Below are 22458 nucleotides of genomic sequence, written 5' to 3' on the forward strand. Positions count from 1 at the left end.
AGTGCTTCTTAGCAGATCTCTCTGAAAAATGCTGCACTGTTTATAAATATGATTACGTTATATAAGAATAATTTAATCCTTTACATTATTTTATCTACACTTTCTAAATGTTTTGTTGGAGTACATTACACAACTCTGTAGTGTCTGCATTCAGTTTATCCTACACAGTTGTACCTCTTGAACGCACCCTGGTCCTCTACGGGAAGTGGAGTGACGCTGGCGCGTTCGTTGAAAACAGACCCGACGTTGTTGACATGACACTGGCAGACAACCACTCACTAAACTGACAAGCCTCGGTCGTTGATGACGCTTTTTTACCTGGTTTCTACACAGGGATACGCAATACACTGAACATGGAGTTATCTCCCCTTATAAAGAAAATAGGTAGGGTAACTTACTAGCTAAGCAAATATAGCTTAGGAGGCTGACTTTATCTGAACTGATGTTAACAAAACCCTGTCACCTGTCTAATATTAGCCGCTTTCACGCTAACGTTAGCTAACAATAGAAAGCCTCTCTAGGTCGACTCTACTTTTATCTGTAGGTATAACGGTACTCTAACTTTAGTATGCAGAGTTGTAATTGATGTCAACGCTAACGTTAGCTAGCTAAGTAACCCAAGTCAGTAAAACTTTTCTGAACTTCTACCCAACGTTAGCTAGCTGTTGACTGGCTAAAAACAAAACGTCGCTAATTTTGCTATGATGTCTCTTCTCAATTTAATCATTTGTTTTTCTGCAAACCTTAGGGCACTCTTTGGTGGAGATAAGAGTTCGAGCTTTGAAGAGCATCATATGCAAGCTGGACCATTCCTTGATTTCCGTCTCTGACATTGTCCAAGAAAAGATGCTGTTTGTGTATCTTCTTGAATGGTTCAATTTCCCCGAGGTGCCAATGCAGGAAGAGGTCCTTGAGTTGCTCTCAACTTTATCAAAGGTAGATACATAGCTAGCTGATAGATACATTAATAGGTGAGTCCTCTGGCGGACAGTGGCTACAGAGGAGCAGTCTACCAACTGTCAAAATATACTGAGAAACTTTAAATGGCAGTTTGGCCTTAGCTTCAGCCTTTCTTTAACAAGGCTAACCAGACTGCAACCAGCTAATTGAAGTAGGATCAATATTTACCTTTACTAATATATAATATGATAAAGTTTCAAGGCAGGCGTAAATTTCCCCCCACTTAAAATACACAATGTACTTAATGACTTATTAGCAGGGGCATAAATGCAGTGAGGTTTGCTCAGTGACATTTGGATAGCAACAGCCATGCTAAGTGCTTTTGTAGTGCTACACCTAACATTACACTGAAACTTAGATTTCTCATTTCACGACTATTTATTTTGCCATTTTGTCTTCCAAGCATTGTAGTGCAGCCCAGATGCTAAGAGACGTTGGGGCGGTGGACTTCCTCACCCAACTGTCTCCTAATGTGGAACCCAGACTGCGAGCTGTCATCGATGGAACCCTGGACCAGCTGTTCCAGCTACCTGAGCTATTCCCTAGTCATACAATGGTCTACTCGCATGGACAGCGTACTACAACTCCAACAGGTGTTGCAAGTTAAAGCCAAATAAATGTTTGTTTTGATTCTGTGTTCTGCAAACTACAAAATGTTAATAGTCTTATGTAGGAGAGGTTGATGTGAGTTGTCCTTTTACTTGACATGAGTCTTATAACAGTTTGATCAAATGCTTGCAATATGTGAAAGGATATTTTAACAAATCTAGTGTCTCGGCTGTAGCACCTACAGTTGTTCCACCTGAAGAGCATTTTCCTAAAATGGGCTATTTCCACAAGAACATGCCAAGCCATAGAGATGTACCACCTCAGAAGATAGCAGGTACCAGTATTTTGAAAATTTATCTTTAGATTTCGTAGTGTCCTGGGTCTCATCTTGAATTTTGCTTGTACTTTTGTCTAAAGGCATTGCATTGTATTTTTTTCTATAAATGATTTGTTATACATGTATCCCTCTGTGTTGTACAGTGCATGAGTCTGTGAGATGTCTGAAGTTTTCTGTGTTTCCATGGCTGACTTTGACAAACACAGACAGACACATACTTTCATCCAATGAAAGGTGAGAGACATTACATGTATATAACAAATAATATATGCATAGTTAAAATGCAGTGTAAAATGAACAACATTCTGATTTAATTCAGGAAACAATTTATCAAAGAACAAGTTAACCAGACCAAAAATCTGACAAAACATTCTGTACCAACATTTTGGGTTTAATCAGCTTCACAGGAGTGTGCAGTGATGTGAAATTTCTGAGTATTAAATATACCTGCTTTAATTCTTTTGAAATAGTTCTCTAAGGAGCAGCAACCCCAACTTTGTGCGGACCACATGTGAACTTCTGTGTGATGTCATTATGCAAGACTTTCCTGCTGAGATCTTCCTTCAAAGGCCCAGTATCGTAAAGGTATCGTTACATAACCATGTTCTTACCTTGACAATAGTATTGTAAAAGTGCATATATTTATGCTTATCTATACTGGTATATTTTAGAAATATGATCCTAAAATTATACCAGACAGAAAGTGTGGTTCAGTGGTTGCAGTTCCCATCATTAGCAGTCACAGGTTTTATCCCACGCTATAACGGGTAATATCAGAATGATCATCTTCAGATACAATGGGTTTCTTCTGAACTATAAGGGTATACTGATCTCAAATATGTCATTAAAAGACATGGGTTAATAGTTATGTAATAGTTAATTTAATAGTTTCAGCACCTTGAAGCAGGGCATTAGAATGGCTGTCAGTGCCATCATTTTTTGTCATTTTCAAGACAAAAGTCTGTATTTAATGGAAAATTTAAAAATGGTGGCTTGCTGCTGACCGTAAAATCTCTCAATGCTTGATTCAATATAGGTGTCCAAAGAGACCAAATTAAAGATGTTATTGAAGAATTCCAGGGGTTGTTTATTTTCTGTTGGTTCCCGGCCAACTATTGTTCATAATATTTAGTTTTTCATATCAGTTAGATGACGTGTATTGTTTTGAGTGGCTGGAGTGACCATCTCATAATGGAATAAATGGGATGGTCACTCTAGCCACTGTCAAAATAATAACCTGTCAAATATTGTCCTTGAACAAAACGCCAATTTATAATTCTGTGTCTCTGATCTTGAAGGAGGCCTCTGGAGGCTTACTTTGCTTGAGCAGGCACTAGATTGCTGTGAGGATATACGTAGTTTGGTCATGATGTACCTCTTGCAAGGTTTGAAAGTCCTTGGTGGAATGTTTTGTTTCTTTCCTCTTAAGGCCTTCTTGAATATCAGAGATTCTGTAAAACTGGTCCTAGTTAGCACTGTCCTTATCCTTGTCTTGTTGGCTTTGAAGAAATCTCAACTGACCTATGTTGCAAATGAGAAGGCCAATATACTTGTGTCAAGTTAGTGTGTACTGTAACTGAATTCATATGGGGCCAGCTGATGTGCTGGGTCAGTCATAACCCTGAACCCCATCTTTTTTTTTTTTTTGTTACATTCAATTTTTGATGTATCAACCAGTATCATGTCGGCAACAAACTGCATCTGTTGTCTGAGCTCTTCATTTCATTGGCATAGACAGAGTGGAGACATCATTTTGCCCTGATGAGCCACTGTGAACATTACTATTTTGTTAATAAAGCGGTGCATTATATTACATCGGTCTCAAGGCAGTATTAGCATACTGTCACCCAGCAGTCTCATCATCAAAAAGAATTTTTGTGGCTTTACTTTGCCCTCATTTGAGTTACTAGAGCTATTAAGCTAAATTAAAAGACTTGGATTTAGAGACATGACATCATTAGCTACAGAGGGCAGGGAATCTGAACTTGGAACAAATTGCTGCTTCAATAATTCAATTCCACTTGCCCTTTTTTATTTAGCAAACTTTATTACAACGTTTCTTTCACTGTCTGAGTTTAGGTCCCGTCTTTGTACGTTGTTTGTCTCGGCTTGGGCTCTGTTTTGTCTGTTTGTAAACAGAGCCGTAAACCAATATATTTGCCCAATTACAATAATATCCTAATTGGATATTACTAGTTGTTAATGATGTCTTTAGAAAACCTTTCCATAACCCAGCTTCACAGTAACAACACTGCTCTGATATCCCCTTCTGTTTTCAGAACCTTCTGTCCCTGTTGAGGCTGGGTTCAGGTAAAGGTGAAGCAAGCTACCTCCACTTGCAGGCTCTTTCCTGCCTGCAGCAGCTTTGTGTGGGGCTAAGGAGGAGACTACGCTTTCATCAAGATCCAAGCTTCTATTCTACAAAGCAAGGTAGCATGCCTTATGAGGTATCCTGATGTACTAATCTCTTTACAGGTGTTTTTAAATGCTGATAGCAGGGGTTTCAGCTGGTGATTAATATTTTTTTGCATGCTTATTTGTTAGTTTACATATGTTCCTTCATTATAAAGTAAATCTTTAAACAAATGTATTTATTATCAGGTTGCAGACTTAAAACATTCTAAACTATTTATTTAAGTGTAGTTTTAAAAACCTAATGCTATCTAATTCTACTGATTTAATTTCTTACAATGAAGAATATAGACCACCACTACTTTAATCTTCTCTTTGCTTTATCATACACGGTCTATGTGCCACTAATGTGCAAGTATGTTCTTTTTTGTTCTTTTTGTGGTTGTGTAGATCCAGTGTCCCAGAACTCATCCTTTTCGTACTCCCAGGAGGTGCGGACCCAGCGTTCCCAGGCCTCATCTCCGGGTGAAGAGTGCTCTCCTCGGCCCTCTGTGGTGGGACGCACAGGCCAGAGAGCCAGGGGAGATGGCCAAGACGGAGATGCAGCTTCCAACAGGTGTTTGTGTGTGTGTGGGCAACTCTACGTTAATGTGTAACTGTGCATTTTAAACAAAGGCTAAAGGAAAAAACTGCATCATTTTTATACATAAGTTCTTGCTGTTTATGGTATTGTTTCTTTGCATGTCTTTAGCAATCATATTAGCAGTGAGAACAAAGATTGACTCAGTTTGGCTTCTGTCACATATAAATGGTATTATGTTAGTCTGTCTACCTTACTTGTAGAAAAAACTTTTTGAAAAGATTCAGCATTGGTGTCAATTCAATTCATCAGACCTTACACTTAACAAGAGTCTTATACTTTTTAGAAATTGTGCACAGTAGGATTTTTTGTGGCTTTGATAATAACTAAATTGCTAGTGACACCAGCAACCCACACATGAAGTTAAAACAACGTGAGAAAGACTGTGGAGGATTTTATTCTTCTTAATTATGAATGACACCAGGAGCCCTCTAGCGGCTGGTCTACAGTGTTTAAAAATCAGTTCTGATTCCCGTGATGGCATATTAATTTTTTGTGATCCATCCCTATACAGCTCATTCGTCACTCCTTGTATTTGAGTGGTCCAAGTGCAGATGATATATGAATTTACAATTGTCTTCCTCTCTTGTCTGTGATTCATCCAGTGGTAGCTCACACAGAGGTGGAGCAGCAGTCCAGGTCCCCAGGCAAACACCCCAGTCACCTGCAGATGTGGCCCATTTGGCACTTCCTGACCTGGGTGTAGAGGATGTCCTGGAGCTGCAGTTACAGCAGCTCACTTTGGCTCAGTTCACTGTTGCAACTATGGAACATGCCATACCACTGCTTAAGACAGGTAGGAGTCATTGTAGTCTTTTAAGTAAAGGGGAGGGGAGAAAAGATATTTTTACATTCTATAAATCAATTATCACCCTCTGTTTTTTGCTTGCGTAAATATCAGATATTGCAAATATCCCCTCACCTGTTTTGCTACATTGATTGTATTCTATCGTCATTTAATCTCCCTTGCTCTTGCTCTGTTTCTCTCCTCCTCTCTTCTTTCTCAGAGGGTTCGCATGTGTTTCATCGTGTTCTGGAGCTGCTGTGCGACGCCGTCCTCCTGCTTGGGGACAGTGTTTGTGAGCTGGTCTGGGACGATCGCAGCCTGGTGGGGATGGAGCTGGCAAGTCAAAACACAACTCATGACAGCCTCTTATGTAGATGAATGGATACACTTCACTGAAAAGGGGAACTGGCTTGGCCACAAGACAATTTGCCACAGACACACAGGCATACGGTACTCAACTGTCAAGGAGAACTGTAGGCATGTGATTGAGCTGAATGAATTATATAAGGTTACAAAGGCTTTCTGCTGGTTACAAAGAGCTTCTCAGACATACATGCACACTTCTCCTCTGTACCCCTGGGTTTATCCAAGCACAGAATTGTTGGGTTAGTAAATGTCTTCATTTATTATGTGTATAAAGTCCATACAATGGATTGTGTTAAACTGGTGTGTGTGGTTTTTTTTACCATGCAGAATCATTTGTTATCCTCCCTGACTGTTTAAAGAGTATGTTTCTGTGCACAGGGACTTATACACTTGTCAAGCCCAGGCCCCTCTGGCCCTCTGCTGTTTAATACATGCCGAGAGTCTTGCAGCCTAAGAACTGTTTTGTTATATTTATGTGGAGAGCAGATTTTGTGTGCCAGACCTCTAGGTTTTTCCTATGGGAATGGGCCGAACTGTTCATGCCAACCACAGCAATGCACAGGGCATCTACTGCCCCCTGCTGGCATTTATCTTCTATTGTTCAATTTCTACTCCCAGAACAAAGTGGCTGAGAATAGATTGTTCCAATTTATTCAAACTGAGATAGGGTGGATCTGTATCTCGTCCCAAAATAACCCTGAAATCTGATTACATTCAATTCCTAACCCCTGGAACGAACAATTTTTCTTTTGGCTCCCAGCCAGTAGCTGTGCATCAGTGTGTGTCTGTGTATGTGAACACGCACACGATTTGAGTACATGTATTTGTGTTGCTGTGCTTGTGTGGTATGTGTACTTTTTCTACATTTCTGACTGTGTGTATTTTAGAAGGAGAAGCTGCAAGCCTGCATGGAACTACTGGGGGATATCCTGAGCTACCATCAGACCTATTCAGCAGACATTCCCCACAGCTCTCAGGTTCATCACAGAATGGCTTACACAGGCACTGCTATGTTCACCATGAAACTCCTACAGACCATCCTCCCTCCTGAGAAGGTGTGTGTGCTTGTGTGACTAAATCGCAATACTTTCTTGTTGGTTTTCTGTGATTACTTTACTTTAACTCCAAAAATGTAGAAAATTAAGGTTTCTTAACCTCACACAGGCTAGTGACAATCTCCCAGAAAACGCAGCAACAGCTATTTTCCACCTATGCTTGGACACGTCATTGGGAAGTTTATTACCCAGCATGCAAGAAACAGCAGTGGCCTACTTGGAGCAGGTGAACTCAGACAGCCATGACCTCTACAGGAGGGTGGCCCGGGCTGCCCTTTGGATGGAATCTACTTGCAACTTCCTCAAGGAAGCACAAGCTGAGGTATGAGCTTTATGTCACATGATTACAGTAAGCCAATAGCACAAGTAGCTCTGCAGTCTACAGAGAGAGGGCAGTCATCTTTGGCAGATATACAACCTACATTTCTTAAATTAAAAGCCACTCTGACACAAATTTAAATGTCACTAACTGTGGCCCTCAGATAATAGAAAAGCCTGTTTAGCCCATTACTCATCAGCATTTTTGTGTTCATTCATTGATTTATTTCTTCATCAAGGGAGAAAAGAACTGGTTGGAGTTACTGGAGCTGGCAGACAAAACCATATGCGGCCTTCCGTTTCACCAGCACCTCCCCATCATCCGGGAATGTGTTCACATCTGCTCCTACCTGTACGATAAAAATCATAGTTTCTTGCAATGTGAAGTCACTCACTTGTTCTGTTGCATTTACATATTAAGTATTTTTATGCTAGTTTAAATTCCTTTGGTTGTCCATGACCAGGTGGAAGTTTGATCAGCCCAGTCCCCTCCTCCAAACAGAGAGCCAGAAACTTCTCCTCAAACTGCTGTCCCATCCCTTACAACCTGTCAAGACGGAAACATATGAATGCACTTTAAACCTGGTCAAGGTCAGAGCAAGCCATGTTATATAGACTGTCAGTGTTTAAATGCAAGTGTGCAGGTTCATGGCTAAAATTATGGCTACTAAAGCCATAAAGTGGGTCTGTTTGGTGGGGCACCCATATGTAAATAAGCAGGAGGAAGATGGATGAATTGCAGATCTTTGACAGTGTGCTATAAAAGACCTGCTTGACATTTGAAATCAGACTTCCTTTTCATTTTACTAATCACCATCTAGAATACATGGCTACATTTAAAGTGAATTGGAACTCTTGTATGCGAGCACAAGTGAGAGGATAGCGATAATTTATGATGTGCTTCGGTGTGATTACATACACCCCTAGGACTGCCTTGGCATCCAGAATGTGTCACGACAGGAACCAGGAGCCTGCGGTGGAGTCAACTTCCTTCTCCACCACAGGATGCTCTATGAAATAAGCGCTTTTGGACTCCAGGATTCTGCAGAGAAGGTAGGCATGCACATGTGTGTACTTCCTGTATTTATATTAGAACCGGATTGACTTTTAGACATTTGGAGCGAGGTCATTCTGGCCACTTTTTTAAAAATTTTAGTTTAGGTCTGGGTTGAAAGGAATAAATGTAATCAACACAGGTACTCATGAGAGTAAAAGTACAAGGATTTCTGTGTGTTGTGTGTGTTTTTAAAGTTATTGTACATTACTTTAAGGTCATGCTAAACTGTCAGGGTTCACCAGTGTCATGTAATTTAGATGTTTAAAAGTCTGTCACTTAAAGTACTTGCTAGAGAATGTTTTATTAGCAGTGCCTTTGTGAATTCAGCAGTTTACCTGTGATCTATAGGTGAATGTTGCTGCCAAGGATATTCTGCTATTCCTGCTCAAGGGACGATTGATGATGACAGCATCAACCTGGGACAGATTCAATGAGGCACTTTACCCGGTCATGCCCATATTACAGGTGTTGTGCTCTCTGTAGAGACTGTTGTATTTTTACTGAAGAGCTCATAAAGCGATATCATGTTTGGAACTTGGAACATTATATTTATGGAGTGGGGGGATGTGGTGTATGGTATCCACAATCAAAATAGCTATGATCAAAAGTGCAATTTTATCACTCTTGGACCACAAAAGACTGCATATTGAGCTGCCAGTGAGAAAAATTTAGTTATTCTCTCATTTACATATTCTGTGCTATATTGTTTCCTTTTTTGGTGGAAAAGAACAAGCTTTTATTAATTGTTCAGTTTCAGGCAACAGAAAGCTTGGAAAGTCTTCATGAATATACATGAGATTTTGACTAGGCTGTCAAGTGTGATTTAATTCAAGGAGGCCATTCAGAGATGGGCCCGCCATGTCAACAAGAGATGAAATGAAACCACCGTAATCAAAGCGATGCATATTTTATTTACTGTTGTGCTGCTTAGCTGAAATTCCCCAGTGTTCGCTCCATTGTCTGCCAAGGCAGTCTGAGAATTGTGTCTGTGCGTTTCTGTGTGTGTGGCAGGGTTATGCCAGCACTGAAGAGTCACTGGGAAACTGTGTCCTGCTGATAAGTGACATGTCGGACGTGGCAAGAGACAACGTGTTTCCAAGCATAGCCAAGCTAAAAGCAGCACTCCGACTCCTTTTCACCAAACAACCCACGTGAGTCTGGGCTCTGGGTCTTTCTTTTGTCAATGTTTGTATTTGTCTCTCTCTGTGAGTATTCGGGTGTTATGTGCTTGCCCAGATGTGTGCGCATATCAGAGATGTGTGTGTTTGTGTATACTGTATGTCTGTGGTGTATTTCTTCTGTGTCTCTGCTTGTGTGAAGTTGTTTGACGTTGGGTCTCTGGGTTTTTTGTAAACCAGACAAACTCCTGAGAGTCTAAATAGTTTGCTCTATAATGTGATGAACATATTACCACGGTCTGTTGCTGTCAGCTGATGTGCTCATCAAGTCATCTAAATGCTCTGTGAGACCTGTGTAAAACAGCTATCTAGTCCCAGTCTATGAATATTGATAGAGATGGTAATTAACACCAGAAACTGGCCAGGAGACAAGCCCCGGTAAATTTTGGCAAAAGCTAATAGTTTCATCTGCCCTGCCAGCCATTTTTGACAACCAATCACCATGTGGTTGTTGTGTAAAAAAAAACAAAAAAAAACAAAAACAAAACAACAACAACAAAAAACACAAAAGGCAGGTAATGCAGACAGAAAGCTTGTTTCATCACCTGAATATAGCTGTTTTATGTAGTTTTTAATCTGTGTTTAAAACTGTTTTTAAATTAAAAAATTCAATCCAAGATTTGCATTAATTCTGCTCATTATTAACAGTGTGAAAATAGCAGCAGTGCAACAAATCCTGTCCCACCTAACAAACGATGATGATGCTAACACAGCCAGACCACACCTGGATCAACCAGTGATCTCCTCACTCCCCAATCTCTACTGCCTCAGAAACCCTTTAGACATCACGCTGGACACCAGCAACAAGTCCATCCTTAAGGTATTAATTCACATACACAGAAAGAATAACACACTTAGAGACACTTCTGCACAGGCAGATATAAGTGCTTACTTAATGTGTTTAATGGTGGATAGGTGGAGCCGGTGGAGAAGCTGTTTTGTATCCTGTCCTCAGACACTATTGACATCTCCCTGAGAAGATCGGCAGCAGAGCAGCTTTCTGTAGTGCTACAAAGTGAGTTGTGTGTAAAAGATGTTAACGGTAATATACAGTATTTTTTATAAACTCAGCTATTGTATTATTTTCTAACATTTCCATGCTGCATCATGGCTCTGGCAGGCTTATATTTTTAAACCACCCTTTAAGTCTACCTCTGTGCATTTTTCTCTGATAGCTGAGTCCTTTCAGATCAGAGTATATTTAAATTGGTCACACAAAACATCCTTTCTGTTTTTCATAGTTGTTCCCCACAAGTACTTGTCTGTAAAGGGCATAGTATCACTGCAAAGTGTACAAACAGAATGCGGGAGTAGTTCATTTGAGAATGATATTGAGCTTGATATCCCATAATGATGTATAGTGCCTGAATTATCAACCACATATAAAGAGCTTTGAAAGGCCTAAATTTGTTATATGGTTAAAAAATAATCATATTGCGATTATTATGATTGTGATGTGATTCACGATTAGTGGGAATGATCATTTTTGCATCACAATTTTAATTTAAAATCATGATGATGTGACATTTGTTGGGGTCTGTACCAAACAAACAAGTTTTCTAACATCTGGAGAACAAGATTTGTAGGCCAGGGCATCTCTGCAGCACTACAGCACTTCATTATAAGACTGTTTTGTCACATTTTACCTATATCAAAAAATTGCAGCTTCTGCGAATTGGATATTGCACTTGGCCATATTGCAATTTCATTAATATTTCGATTAATTGTGCAGCTCTAGCTGAAAGGTTATGCACTTGATAAAATTAAAAAACAACTTTAAAAAATTTGTGTGATAAGTGAAAGCTCTACCCTTGTGAGAACTACAATTGGCAGCGAGTGCAGCAGAGTTTGTGCCTTCCCACCACCATATGTTTTAGACAAGCACGAAAAGTAAATAGTTGAGGATTATGCAAATGTTTATCGTCAGTATATTGAATTGTTCTCTTACTTCCCTGCAGACACAACAATGCACCCAGTGTTGAAGAATCTTGGAATAACAGACAAAGTCATTTCTTTCATTATGGAGAGTGTAAACGGCAACAAGGTAAAAACAAACCTGCTTTGGCAAAGTGATAAATAGATGCGCACTGAAAGAATTGCTGTTGAAGCCAAATAAAACAAACCCTGTATCTCATAAATGCAGTTCCATGTGCTCACATGTACATGTCCTTGTTTATATGAGCTCATGTGAGTACATGTGTTGCCAGTGGATGTGGAGGAAACCCATTGAGACGTGCATGATAGAAGGATGAAATGGCCTATATTAATAGTGTCAGACAGGCCCTGGTCAGCAGTGATTTTTGCCTTCCAGTTATTGCAGTCTGCTGATCATTCCCAGGCCTTGAATCAGAAGCTGCTAACAGGGGTAATCGTCCAGCATGGAGGTGGAGGAACACGGCCGCAGAGAATGACTTGTCTCAGTTAACAAGTGTGTATAGCAGGGATGCCTGCAGGTTGTATTTGTCCTATCCCTCCATTGCCTGCAACCTGCGCAATCACAGAATTTGGGTTTCGTTTATGTGAAGAGAGAGTAAAGAGACCCTGTACATTTGTATGTGAGAGACACAGCAGGAAGAGTCAAAAAGAGAATATGTGTGTCTGTTTGTGTTTTCCCTGCAATTAAACACTGAGCGCGTATGTTGCTGTTCTCCTCAGAGCTTAGATTGCCTGCTGGAGCCTTGCGTATGTATCCTGAGGAAGCTGGTGTATGCAGATCCATCTCTGAGGCACAGCCTGGCACAGCGCAACCTCCTGCTCCTCACACTGCTCAGGGGTACATTCACAAGACAACTCATTAAGTAACAGCTATACACGTTGTGTAGCTCAGGGGGTAATTCTCAAAAAAAGATGACAAGTCATCCGTTGATGCACAGCTTTTAACCATGTTGTCACACTGTAGTAAGTGGCATATTAGTATGATGCAACTTGTTGCTATGGAGCTCAGCTCAACACCAGTACATTGTTCAGAGCTTTACTGTATCTGCAATGCTGTAGTTGGTAAAATATAGATCAACTCATAATTATATTGCATAAATTGTAGCTAAATTGTCAGTCACTCATTTTAAATTAGGAGATATTTAATTTAAATTGTAACATCTCGATTGTGACTGCCTGTATATTTGAAGATTGTTATTTTATTATTAAGACAATGTAGTCCCTCATTCGTCCTGGAGTGTTCTATCGGTTATTTTATTATTGTTATTATTGTCCGATTTAGACAGAAACATACTTTTTGGAGTGTTATTGAGCGGTTTTATGCAAGGTTTTTATACATTATATATGTAATGTATAAAAACAACTCAGTGTAAAGCACTTGTTGCATTAAGACCTCAGACACCAAATTTATTAGTTATTTATCATAATGTCATAATGTAAGCAAAGCCTGTTGTGGGTTGGCAGTCTCATTGGGGGTTTCCAAACGTACATTTGAAGTGTTTGTCACTCTAACAGAATTAAAAATTTGTGTAAATGTATTCATGAGGTCAAGTGATAAAAGTTTCGGGTGTGGTTATTATGTAAATTGTCCATGTTGTGTCTTCATTATAGCATCCTTGATATTGATGGAGAACAAAGGCAATGGAAGTGAGATTGCTGTCCTGATGAGTTTATTGCTTTTTGATGAGATTGCCAGCGTTGAAATATGGTGAGTTTATTTTTCCTCTCTTTGGGCTGTCCACCCCTCTAAAATAAATGTGCATCCATTCAATATTTTGTTGGAATTACCTGTTGTTGTTTTGTTTTTTTGTCATATCAGGTCAGACAAATCCAACACAGATGTGACCCTCACACCATTCTCCCTGCCACTGTCAGTAATACGCAGGTAAACCGATCTGTAAAGCTATGAAGATCAACAGTTAACATTTGCATTTGGGTCATGGTTTCTTTTAAAAGTCCCTTTCTCTCATCAACTTCACAAGCAATATTAACAACAGTACTCTTCTCCCAAATCTTCTCACCAGGTACAACATCCCATTCCAGGCAGCGACTCATCACGCTGTCAGCCCGTACTGCTGTGTCCTGCCCCCTTCCTCTGACCTCCTGACCCTGGCACCTGCCCGCCAAGCCCTGCAGGTGGCATGGAACACAGCATGGCATTCTGGGATAGACAACCTCCTTGAAGAGCTGCATGGCATCTCTACCGATGTTACTGAGTAAGAACATTAATGTTTGGGTGTTGACATAGTCTTGAATTATTACATGAGTCTATTGTAATATGTTCTTGTGTAAAAAAATTATCATATGAAAAGATTGGAGACCAAGGTTGACCAATGTTCCTGTATCAAGAGAACACAAGTTGTCCTTCACTGTAGAAGGAAATAGGATAACTACTTGCAATTATTTGTTCAAGTACAGTATATTCATTTATCTGTTAAAGTGTCGTGTTTTTGCAAAAACTTTTGCATTGTTTTTAGATAATTGTGCAGTAATTAGTTTTGGTTTGAGGAAAAAAATGTTGGATGTTGGAGAAACTGACCAGAACAATATCTCCATAGCCAGATATTTTAAATAAAGAAAAATCGTACTACACATCGCTCTTATACAATGTTCTCTCTGGTGGAGAATTGCAGTAAAGAATTAGTTTCAGAGGCTTGGCATTTTCTTTTTCATCTGTCTTCATTTACTTCTAATGTGACCTAAGTCAAACAGATGAGAATGTCTCTCACACAGTTTTAACCACCTTGATTACAGCAAAGACGTTTAAAGCACACCATAGATGGTTCAATTCACCAGAAACAAAATTTCATACAGTGCTATGATTGGGAGAAGAGTACTTGTTTAAAATGGATTACTCAATGAAAATGAATTTCTTGGACTGTTTATGTGCAGTACAGCTATGTGCACAAGTCCTTAACCTCTGACGATATTGTTGTGTCTTATTACCATTACCCATATTGACAGTTTTCTTGAGTAATGCCTTTTGCTTGTGGCTGGTATGATGCCTGCCTCTGCTTGATTCAGTCATTCTCAGAAAACATCTCTCTTTGGATGACTCATAAATGTATCATCCCTCCAGATTGGTGATCAAATATGTTTGTTAATGCAGTCATTAGTATGCTTCTGAGGATGCTACTAATGCAACCCACTTGTCAGCACATCAATAGTCAGTATAATTTGATTTTGAATCTATTTTTTTTAACCATTTACATTTTGTTCCCCACAGATTTCATCCTGACTTAAAGCTGTCAGAAGCACAGGTTTTGTCGCTGCAGGCAGTGCACCTTCCGACTGTGCTGCAGGACTGCATCCAGGCCATCATCACAGCAGCAGGACACAGTTCAGTGACCTCCGCCCTTTCCAGGCTCAACCTCTACTTACTGATTGACAGACTGGCCCTCCCTCACATACCCACCCCCAGCTGCAGAGACACCCTTCACTCTCTCAGTTGGCAGGCAGCAGTGACCAGGTACACTGCATACAAATTCAATTAAAGATTCATGTACTTTAGGTTCACATGCTAATAACCAAGTCAGTGAATATGTCTTGTTAAGGTTTATGAATTAAGCAAATTATGGGATTTGGGTTTTATGACATTCTCCCACAGTATGCCATTATTTTTACTGCTGTGAACCAAATGTTTTTCTATGGCTCAGTAAGCACAGTATGGCATTATCTTTTTGTCTTATTTTGAAGAATTGACGTGAATTAATAGCATTAAATGCCTTTTCTCTTTACAGTGCCTGATAGGAGTATTAAAGCTTCCCTGATATTTGTTTTTGTTTTTCTGCTTGGCATCGTCCTTATTTAAGTTATTTCTTTTTTTTCCTGGAAGTTTTACTGATGTTTTTTCTTTAAAAACACCTCCACCCCCCCTCATCGGAGGACAAATATCTTTATTCTTTATTACAATTGTTATTTAAAAAAATATATTTTCTTCCTCTAACTAATCTAATCCTGAAGCTAAGCCTCACAAATTTTAATGATTCAAGTGTGATGCTTTAGTAATGATGAAAGAAACAACCGCAAGCTTCCACTGAATTACATTCAAGTATGTCAATTATTTCAGTTTATTCCATCAGTTTATCACTACCCCTCTGGCAAAATATAGGTTTTTTTCCCATCTACTGTAGCAGCATATGTCTAGTACTTGTCATTGGCTCGTGCAGTTAATATTTCCACTGTACAATGATGTTTTACGACAGAATAAAACAAAGAAGAAAAAAGTGAGTGTATCGAACTTTAGCTTCTTTAGTAATCAGTATACTTCATTAACAAGACAAATAATGAATATTAAATTATTACTGAGTATTTCCCTTTCAACCATATTCTCTTCCTCCTGTTGTTATGGCCTTTGGTCTCTTCTTCCCTGCAGGTTTCTCCAGGTGCATCCAGCCTGTGTTGAGGATGAGAAGTTGCTGGTGGGCATTGTTGCATTTTTGAATGCCTACTTCAAATACACTAAGTCTGCATCAGACCCAGAGGACAAGGACCTGCGCTGGATACTGGAGCTGCTTCTCAACCAGGTACAAATAATTTTTCTTTCTGGACACGCAGGAAAGTAAAACCTCACTACAATAGTCCTATAAGGTTTTGGCTTAAAGGGATAGTTAAGGATTTTTGAACACAAATTGGTACAAGTTACAGTATGGTTGTGGTATAGATGCATTGACTACCATGTACTGTACTGTAGCTTGAATAAATCACATGCCATCAGACAAGCCAATCATATTACTCTCTCATAATGACAGAAAAATAGTATCACAGCGTACCACCTCAGACCTGTGGCAGAGATTATTTCCTGAGCTCCTAACACAAAGTTGGAGTCATATTTTTGCCCGGGGAGAAGAATAACTACACTGTTTTAGCGGGGAGAGCTACTTTTAGGATTTAATCAGTCTCACCTTGGCTTTCTCATTAATGTGTGTGTAAACAATCAGCTCTCCCCTGGCAGCTAAAGCAGACTCAGATTGAATGCCTGGTAGGGGTGAGCAGCTCTGCTCTGCTCCGACTTTTCTGTAATTACTGAGCTGTTTCAGGAACATCTGTCGTTCTCTACACTTGCATTAGCTATCTACTCCGTGTACACTGCTCAATAAGAAATCCTGCATGTTTGACACTCATTTGATTGATTTAAGAAAGAGCGGCATATACATTGTGTTTTACTATTAACACTACATAATCCACTAAAGTTAATAATCCCTCTGAAAAAGGGGATGTACTGTATATGAAGTTAACAGTACAAGAAAGCATAAAAAGAAAAGAAAAACTGGTGAAGACATTCATAAGTTGTCGAAACAAACATTTAAAAGAAAGGAAAATTATAAAGTAAAAAGAGATGGGGCGCCCCAGTAGCTCACCTGGTACCATTGAGTCCTTACCGCAGCGGCCCAGGTTTGATTACAACCCGGGGCCCTTTGCTGCATGTCATCCCCTCTCTTTTCCACCTTTCCGGTCTATCTCTGCAGCTGTCCCTATAGAATAAATGCAAAAATCCCCCCAATCCTAAATAAAACAGTAAAAAGAGACAAGCTAAGAAACATTATCACATTAAAATAGGATACATCCAAAATAATTACATAAAATCAAAAAACAAACCAATAAGAAATTGTTGGTGTCCACTCATCCATCCATCCAGGAGACAGAGTCTCTTCTTAATTTGCTGCTTGGTGTGGAGACCCAGACCTCAACTCAGAGCCCAGGGGAGCCGGTGGAACTGAAGAACCATGTCAGCCAGAGACTGCAGAGAGAACTCACCAGCTTCTTTAACATCTTACTCTTTCGACTTACACACACTGCTGACAGGTAGGAGGATTTCACACAAACACTTGTGACTCTCCACTAGGAAGTCACAAGACAGGTGAATAGACACAGTCCTTTATTTTCAGGTCTTCATGTCTTTTATTGCAATTTAAATATTAGTTAAAAAGTTTTAAATTAAACAATTTTGTCAGGTTGTTTACAATTTTGAAAGATAATTTTATTTCTTATAATACTAGAATAGGTAGGAATTTGGTTTTATCTGCTTAACAAACCTACAGTAGTGTACTCATTTGTGCATTAACTATAGCTATAGCTCAGGGCCACAGCTGCACAATTGACCTTCCAAGACCATTTTCTTCTTCTAACAATATGCCACAATATTTTCTACATTTCTAATGAATTCTTAATTATTAATTATTACTCTGTTAGTATATGGGAAAGGTGAATGCACTCTCATGTAATGCTATTCAGCCTTCCTCTGGCATTAGAAAATTGATTAATATCATCAGGAGGAAAAAAGATACTGAAATGTTCTTCCACTGTAGAGGATTGTTTATTTCAGTTAATTTGTGATGAAAATCCTACTAGCTAAGTAATTTAGAACATAAAAATTAATGCCAAACACAACCACAGGCTTATGATAAAGAATTGGTATGCCAATTGTCAACATTATCTTCGTCTTTTTTTCCTCTCTTTTCTGCCTCTTGTCCATTCTCCTGTCCTGTCTGGTTTGCTTGTTTCTCGCTCTTTCTCACTCTGTCCTTTCCTGTCTGTTCAGGCTGTGTCTGGCATTAGCAGGCCCCTTCAAGAGCCAGCTGGCAGTCCGTTTGCTTCAGAGCCTGCGGGTGTCTGACGCCCCGCGTTTCTATGGCCTTCCCAGCCTGGAGAGGACACTGCAGGGCATGGTCAGCGTGACTGCCCAGCCTGGCTGGAGCTCCCACTGCCCTGACCTGGAGCCCATCCCCCTCTGCTCCAAGTATCTCAGTGGGCTATTAGAGGTGTGTGTTTGTGTGTGAGCATGTGTTTGTATGTGCCATGTGTGTGAAGTTCTGTGTCTGCTTAGTATGCGTGCATATGCTCATGTGTTGGACATGTGCAAGACATATGCAAGCCTTCTACCCCCTCATCAGAGATGAGACTGCCTACAGAAATGAATCAAAAGAAAAGCAAAGTACTTTCTGAGGAATTAATTAAACTTAGCAGAATATGGTTACGGGACATGAATTGCAATAGGTAAAAATCTCATTGATTTGATACGCCAAACTGTGAAGATGCTGATGAGATTAATCAACCTTGTCTATTCCATCTGTTCAGTTGTTCAACAGGCCATAAAACAATAGCTTAACACAGTGTAGACCAGCTTGCGCAGCAGTCCTCAGCACAGAGGTGTCCAAACGTTTATTTTTGATTGGGAATGAAGACCTCTGTGGAATAGACTTTCCTGTTTACACAATACCTATCCTTGTTCGTTGAGTTAGTTTTAATGTGCAGCTTTCATGGACATGAATTAAGATTAGATGAAGAATGAAAGTTAATTTCCTTTTCAGTCAAGATCTCTGGTGGCTACTTCCATCTCACAATCAGATACCTAACTCTTTCACTCCAGATACCCCTGGCACTGTAGGGCCCTAAAGTTCAGCAGGCCTTGGGCTCCTCTCTATTTACCTGCTCTTCAGTGCAGTCCCACATCCTGATGACACATCAAAGCAAAATAATTAGTCCCAGCTGTATTTAACTTTTCTTTGGATGCAGTGAGTTGCATGACAAGCACACCATAATGACTAACTCAGAAACAAGTACTCTTTGTTCAGTCTTTCGTGTTCAAACAGAAACCAGGAGCAATGTGTGATAACACCACTTACCAAATCCAAATAACATGCAGTTAGCTCTTTAATTCAATATTCCCAATATATATTATTCCCAATAATATTATATTCCCAATAATCTGTGTCCTCTACACAGGTGATCTCCTCATTTTACGTAGAGTGGGGAGGCAACTCTCTGTCTTTCATGGGGAAAGGTGTGACCAAGAATGCTGTCATCTGCTTGCTTCACCTGTCCCATGAGATGATGGCCAAGAACAAGGACAAGGCAAGTGTCAACAATGTTTATACGGCTCTGTGAGGGTGCTGGTTAGAAAGAAATCAGTGAATAGATTTTAGTACTGAAAGTCTGCGCCTTCGACTGCCAGACACCATACTTGCAATGTAACCAAAAACTATTTTGTCTGCATCAGGACTTCATATCCCTGTGGTCTTTGGGAAATGAGGCAGCTGCTGAGGAGGCTAGTGCCTCTCAGTTTGGTTTGGCCTGGCTCATCCCACTATGGGTCGACCGAGATCAAGAGGTATGGACAGTCTCTAGCTTCTCATTTTCTTGAATTCATTTTTACTTAAACATATATTCCTATTTACACTTAAACATATGTAAACTATGTGTATGACACTTCAGTCTTCAGTATTTAGCTGTTAACTATTCGTTCTTCAGCTCCACTGCATAAACTCTGTCTGTCATAAAATGAAGTTTCTAGATGCTTGACTTTTGGGACAAAAGTCAAAAAAAAATGTAAGAGTTGCGCAAGAACTCACAGACAAAAAGCACATGACAGCTAGTCGTACCAAATTCTCTGTCTGTCTCCAAAAATAAGTTCCCACACAAGTCAGTCTAAGAGGCTCCCTTGATAAGGTAGATTCTGTCTTTGCCATCATCAATTTAAATGCTAGTCTAGTGTTAGGAATAACCAGCACAGCCAAATTTACATTTAATATTTCTATAGATAGGCGTCCCGTAACGTTAACACTGTCCATGGTTTGGAGATTCATTACTTTTAATCTGTGGATGTATATACACCTACACGATCTTTCTTTTCCTATTTCTCTTTCTTTCCTCAAACATCCTCCCAAATTGTGTGTCTCCCCTCTCACGTCAGGTGAGGTTTGCCAGTTTGGGTTTAGGTGCAGCTCTGTCCTCGGTGCCCAGCGGGTGCCAGGCTCTGTGTGCAAGCTGTCAGAACATCAGCGGAGGTCTGTGGGGCACGTTGCTCAACATCCTCCTGGATCAGCAGGAGAGCAGCATGGTCCGTAGAGAGGTACGATGTTAGAACTACAACTCTGCTCTACTGTCTGTACAACACAGAAACATTTTTTCTTTATTGCTACACAGGAAATAAATAACTTACTTTGAGGAGTCCTGGGCCAAAATATAGAACAGTTGTTGCTTTGTCCCAAAATTACTTCCACACACTTATCAAAACTAGTAAGTACAAGGCAAATTTCACTTTTATTTCATCTATTGTCAGAAAATGTGGCTACTTATTACCAGCCAAATACAGGCAGATGGCACTGTTGCTGATGCAGTCTAACTTGACCCAGTGTGTGAACGTCTCTCTTTTTGGTTTGTGTGTCCAGGCTGCATTTATCCTGCAGAACTTGCTGGTGATGCCCATGCCAGCCAACGCAGAGGAGGCCAAGGACTCCCACTGGCAGGTCAGCAGCTCTGCCAGCCAGTTAAAAAGCTTTTATAGACCATGACCATGTTTTCTCTCTCCCTCTCTTTCAGTTTCTCTTTGTTTCAATACCCTCGCTGTTCCTTCCTAACCATTCCTAGCTTGAGCCCTGCAGGGTTTAGACCAGGGGTGTTGCTAGAATTGAAGCTCTTCTGGGGCACAGGCCTCCAGCACTCACATTCAAAATAATTACATTTAAATCTCTGTCAAAACACCAGCAGCATCTCAATTTGGGATGTCATTTCCCGTGAAAAGAGCTGTATGTCAGAGGTGAAAAAAGATAAATATTATTTATTCTTATCTCTTAAAAGCAAGGCTTGTTGTTTACAAAATCTGATCTAGTTGTTATTGCCAGAAAAAAAGTTTACCAAGACAGATATACAAAGCACAAATTAGGCCACGCACAAAAATAACATAAATAAAACTCTTGGTGATTGCCATGCAGGAGCTTTAAAAAAAAAAATAATAATAATACAACAACAAAAATACAAAATGTCATCCTGTAGATGTGAAATGATTTATATCACTGCCAGAAACTAAACTTAACAAATTAGATTTTGGTTTAATATTGTAATTTAATATCTAGTGAGGTTCAGACAAAGTTCAACCCAGCTGGATTTTACCTTCAACCCCTGTTTAGTCCTTTTTCTCACCTCTATTCCTTTGCCCTGTTCTTATCAGTAAAAGGTCAGTGGAAGTCATATAACGATTTGATGTGCACTCATCTCTCTGCATCTTTCCCACATTTACTCTCTCCCCTCTTCCAGCACCCGTGTGTCCATGATGAGGTGTCTGGTGTGTCTTTGGTGGGTCTTCCGGCGCTCCAGGCTCTGCTTTACCACTGTCAGTACTTCCAACACGTGGCTCTCTCTGCCTCCAATTGTTACCGAGGCAGGTACACATTCCACCTGCAACCTCGTGCTGACACTACCAGTGGACCAGGTCCTCAGGAGAGCAATTCACTGGGTAGGTTTTATTTTTGTTTTTCATCATTTATCAATATTCTTTCACCATTCTCATAATGACAGATAGAAAGAAAAGTCTGTTATAGATTTGATCTTGTGGATCTGAATTGATTGCATTTTTAGTGCTGTTTTTCCACTTATGTGTCATTATGTGTATATGCTTGTTTAGATTCTGAGAATTCTCTGTGGTTTTGGAGATGCAACCCACCAGCACCCACTACCGACTCTAGCAGACCTTCCAGCTCCCTCTCCACATCCAGCACTGTGGTCAGCAATGCTCTTTTACCTTCAGACATGCACACACACTAACATGTTGGAAATAATAATAATGTAATAATGTTGTCCATTGCAGATAAGAGGTTCAGGGCCACACACCACTAAGGGTCCCTCTCCATCGAACATCACAGAACATACCCCTGCCAGCAGACTGATGGCTCAAGGTACTACAGAAAGAAATAGTGTCTCTGTGTGTACGAGTGTGTGTACACGTGCATTCACAGTAATAGTAACACATCATGCTTAAGTTCCTCATACCACATAAATCTTCACATTATTTTCCTTTAGAAGCAGAGTGGACCTCATTGTGGTCAGTGATAATTATAAACTAAAACCATTTGTGAATTTATATTTCTGTCTTATATATACAATTTAAGAAGCAGAACATTGTTCTCTTGTATTTTGCCTCAGTTTG

The 22458-nt window shown here is 39.9% G+C and overlaps 1 protein-coding gene across 1 annotated transcript in view; it reads left to right on the forward strand.

The window, feature by feature from the left end:
- Nucleotides 1-223: 223 nt before the first annotated feature.
- The window catches only part of rttn (rotatin), a 35041-nt gene continuing 12806 nt past the window's right edge, over nucleotides 224-22458 (forward strand). The window contains exons 1-35 of the mRNA XM_044176543.1: nucleotides 224-384; nucleotides 749-936; nucleotides 1364-1553; nucleotides 1745-1843; nucleotides 1990-2080; nucleotides 2317-2431; nucleotides 4126-4276; nucleotides 4649-4814; nucleotides 5444-5634; nucleotides 5846-5961; nucleotides 6879-7046; nucleotides 7156-7368; nucleotides 7604-7716; nucleotides 7829-7955; nucleotides 8292-8417; nucleotides 8770-8886; nucleotides 9433-9572; nucleotides 10248-10419; nucleotides 10515-10614; nucleotides 11558-11643; nucleotides 12255-12372; nucleotides 13146-13242; nucleotides 13354-13419; nucleotides 13559-13750; nucleotides 14761-15003; nucleotides 15910-16060; nucleotides 17173-17339; nucleotides 18076-18295; nucleotides 19260-19388; nucleotides 19534-19644; nucleotides 20227-20385; nucleotides 20705-20782; nucleotides 21570-21768; nucleotides 21937-22034; nucleotides 22120-22207. Coding sequence (XP_044032478.1) covers nucleotides 354-384; nucleotides 749-936; nucleotides 1364-1553; nucleotides 1745-1843; nucleotides 1990-2080; nucleotides 2317-2431; nucleotides 4126-4276; nucleotides 4649-4814; nucleotides 5444-5634; nucleotides 5846-5961; nucleotides 6879-7046; nucleotides 7156-7368; nucleotides 7604-7716; nucleotides 7829-7955; nucleotides 8292-8417; nucleotides 8770-8886; nucleotides 9433-9572; nucleotides 10248-10419; nucleotides 10515-10614; nucleotides 11558-11643; nucleotides 12255-12372; nucleotides 13146-13242; nucleotides 13354-13419; nucleotides 13559-13750; nucleotides 14761-15003; nucleotides 15910-16060; nucleotides 17173-17339; nucleotides 18076-18295; nucleotides 19260-19388; nucleotides 19534-19644; nucleotides 20227-20385; nucleotides 20705-20782; nucleotides 21570-21768; nucleotides 21937-22034; nucleotides 22120-22207 — 4816 coding nt within the window. The 5' untranslated portion in view covers nucleotides 224-353. The remainder of the gene's footprint in view (nucleotides 385-748; nucleotides 937-1363; nucleotides 1554-1744; nucleotides 1844-1989; nucleotides 2081-2316; nucleotides 2432-4125; nucleotides 4277-4648; nucleotides 4815-5443; nucleotides 5635-5845; nucleotides 5962-6878; nucleotides 7047-7155; nucleotides 7369-7603; nucleotides 7717-7828; nucleotides 7956-8291; nucleotides 8418-8769; nucleotides 8887-9432; nucleotides 9573-10247; nucleotides 10420-10514; nucleotides 10615-11557; nucleotides 11644-12254; nucleotides 12373-13145; nucleotides 13243-13353; nucleotides 13420-13558; nucleotides 13751-14760; nucleotides 15004-15909; nucleotides 16061-17172; nucleotides 17340-18075; nucleotides 18296-19259; nucleotides 19389-19533; nucleotides 19645-20226; nucleotides 20386-20704; nucleotides 20783-21569; nucleotides 21769-21936; nucleotides 22035-22119; nucleotides 22208-22458) is intronic.

The sequence above is a fragment of the Siniperca chuatsi genome, linkage group LG19, assembly GCF_020085105.1.
Source record: "Siniperca chuatsi isolate FFG_IHB_CAS linkage group LG19, ASM2008510v1, whole genome shotgun sequence".
Classification (NCBI taxonomy): domain Eukaryota; kingdom Metazoa; phylum Chordata; class Actinopteri; order Centrarchiformes; family Sinipercidae; genus Siniperca; species Siniperca chuatsi.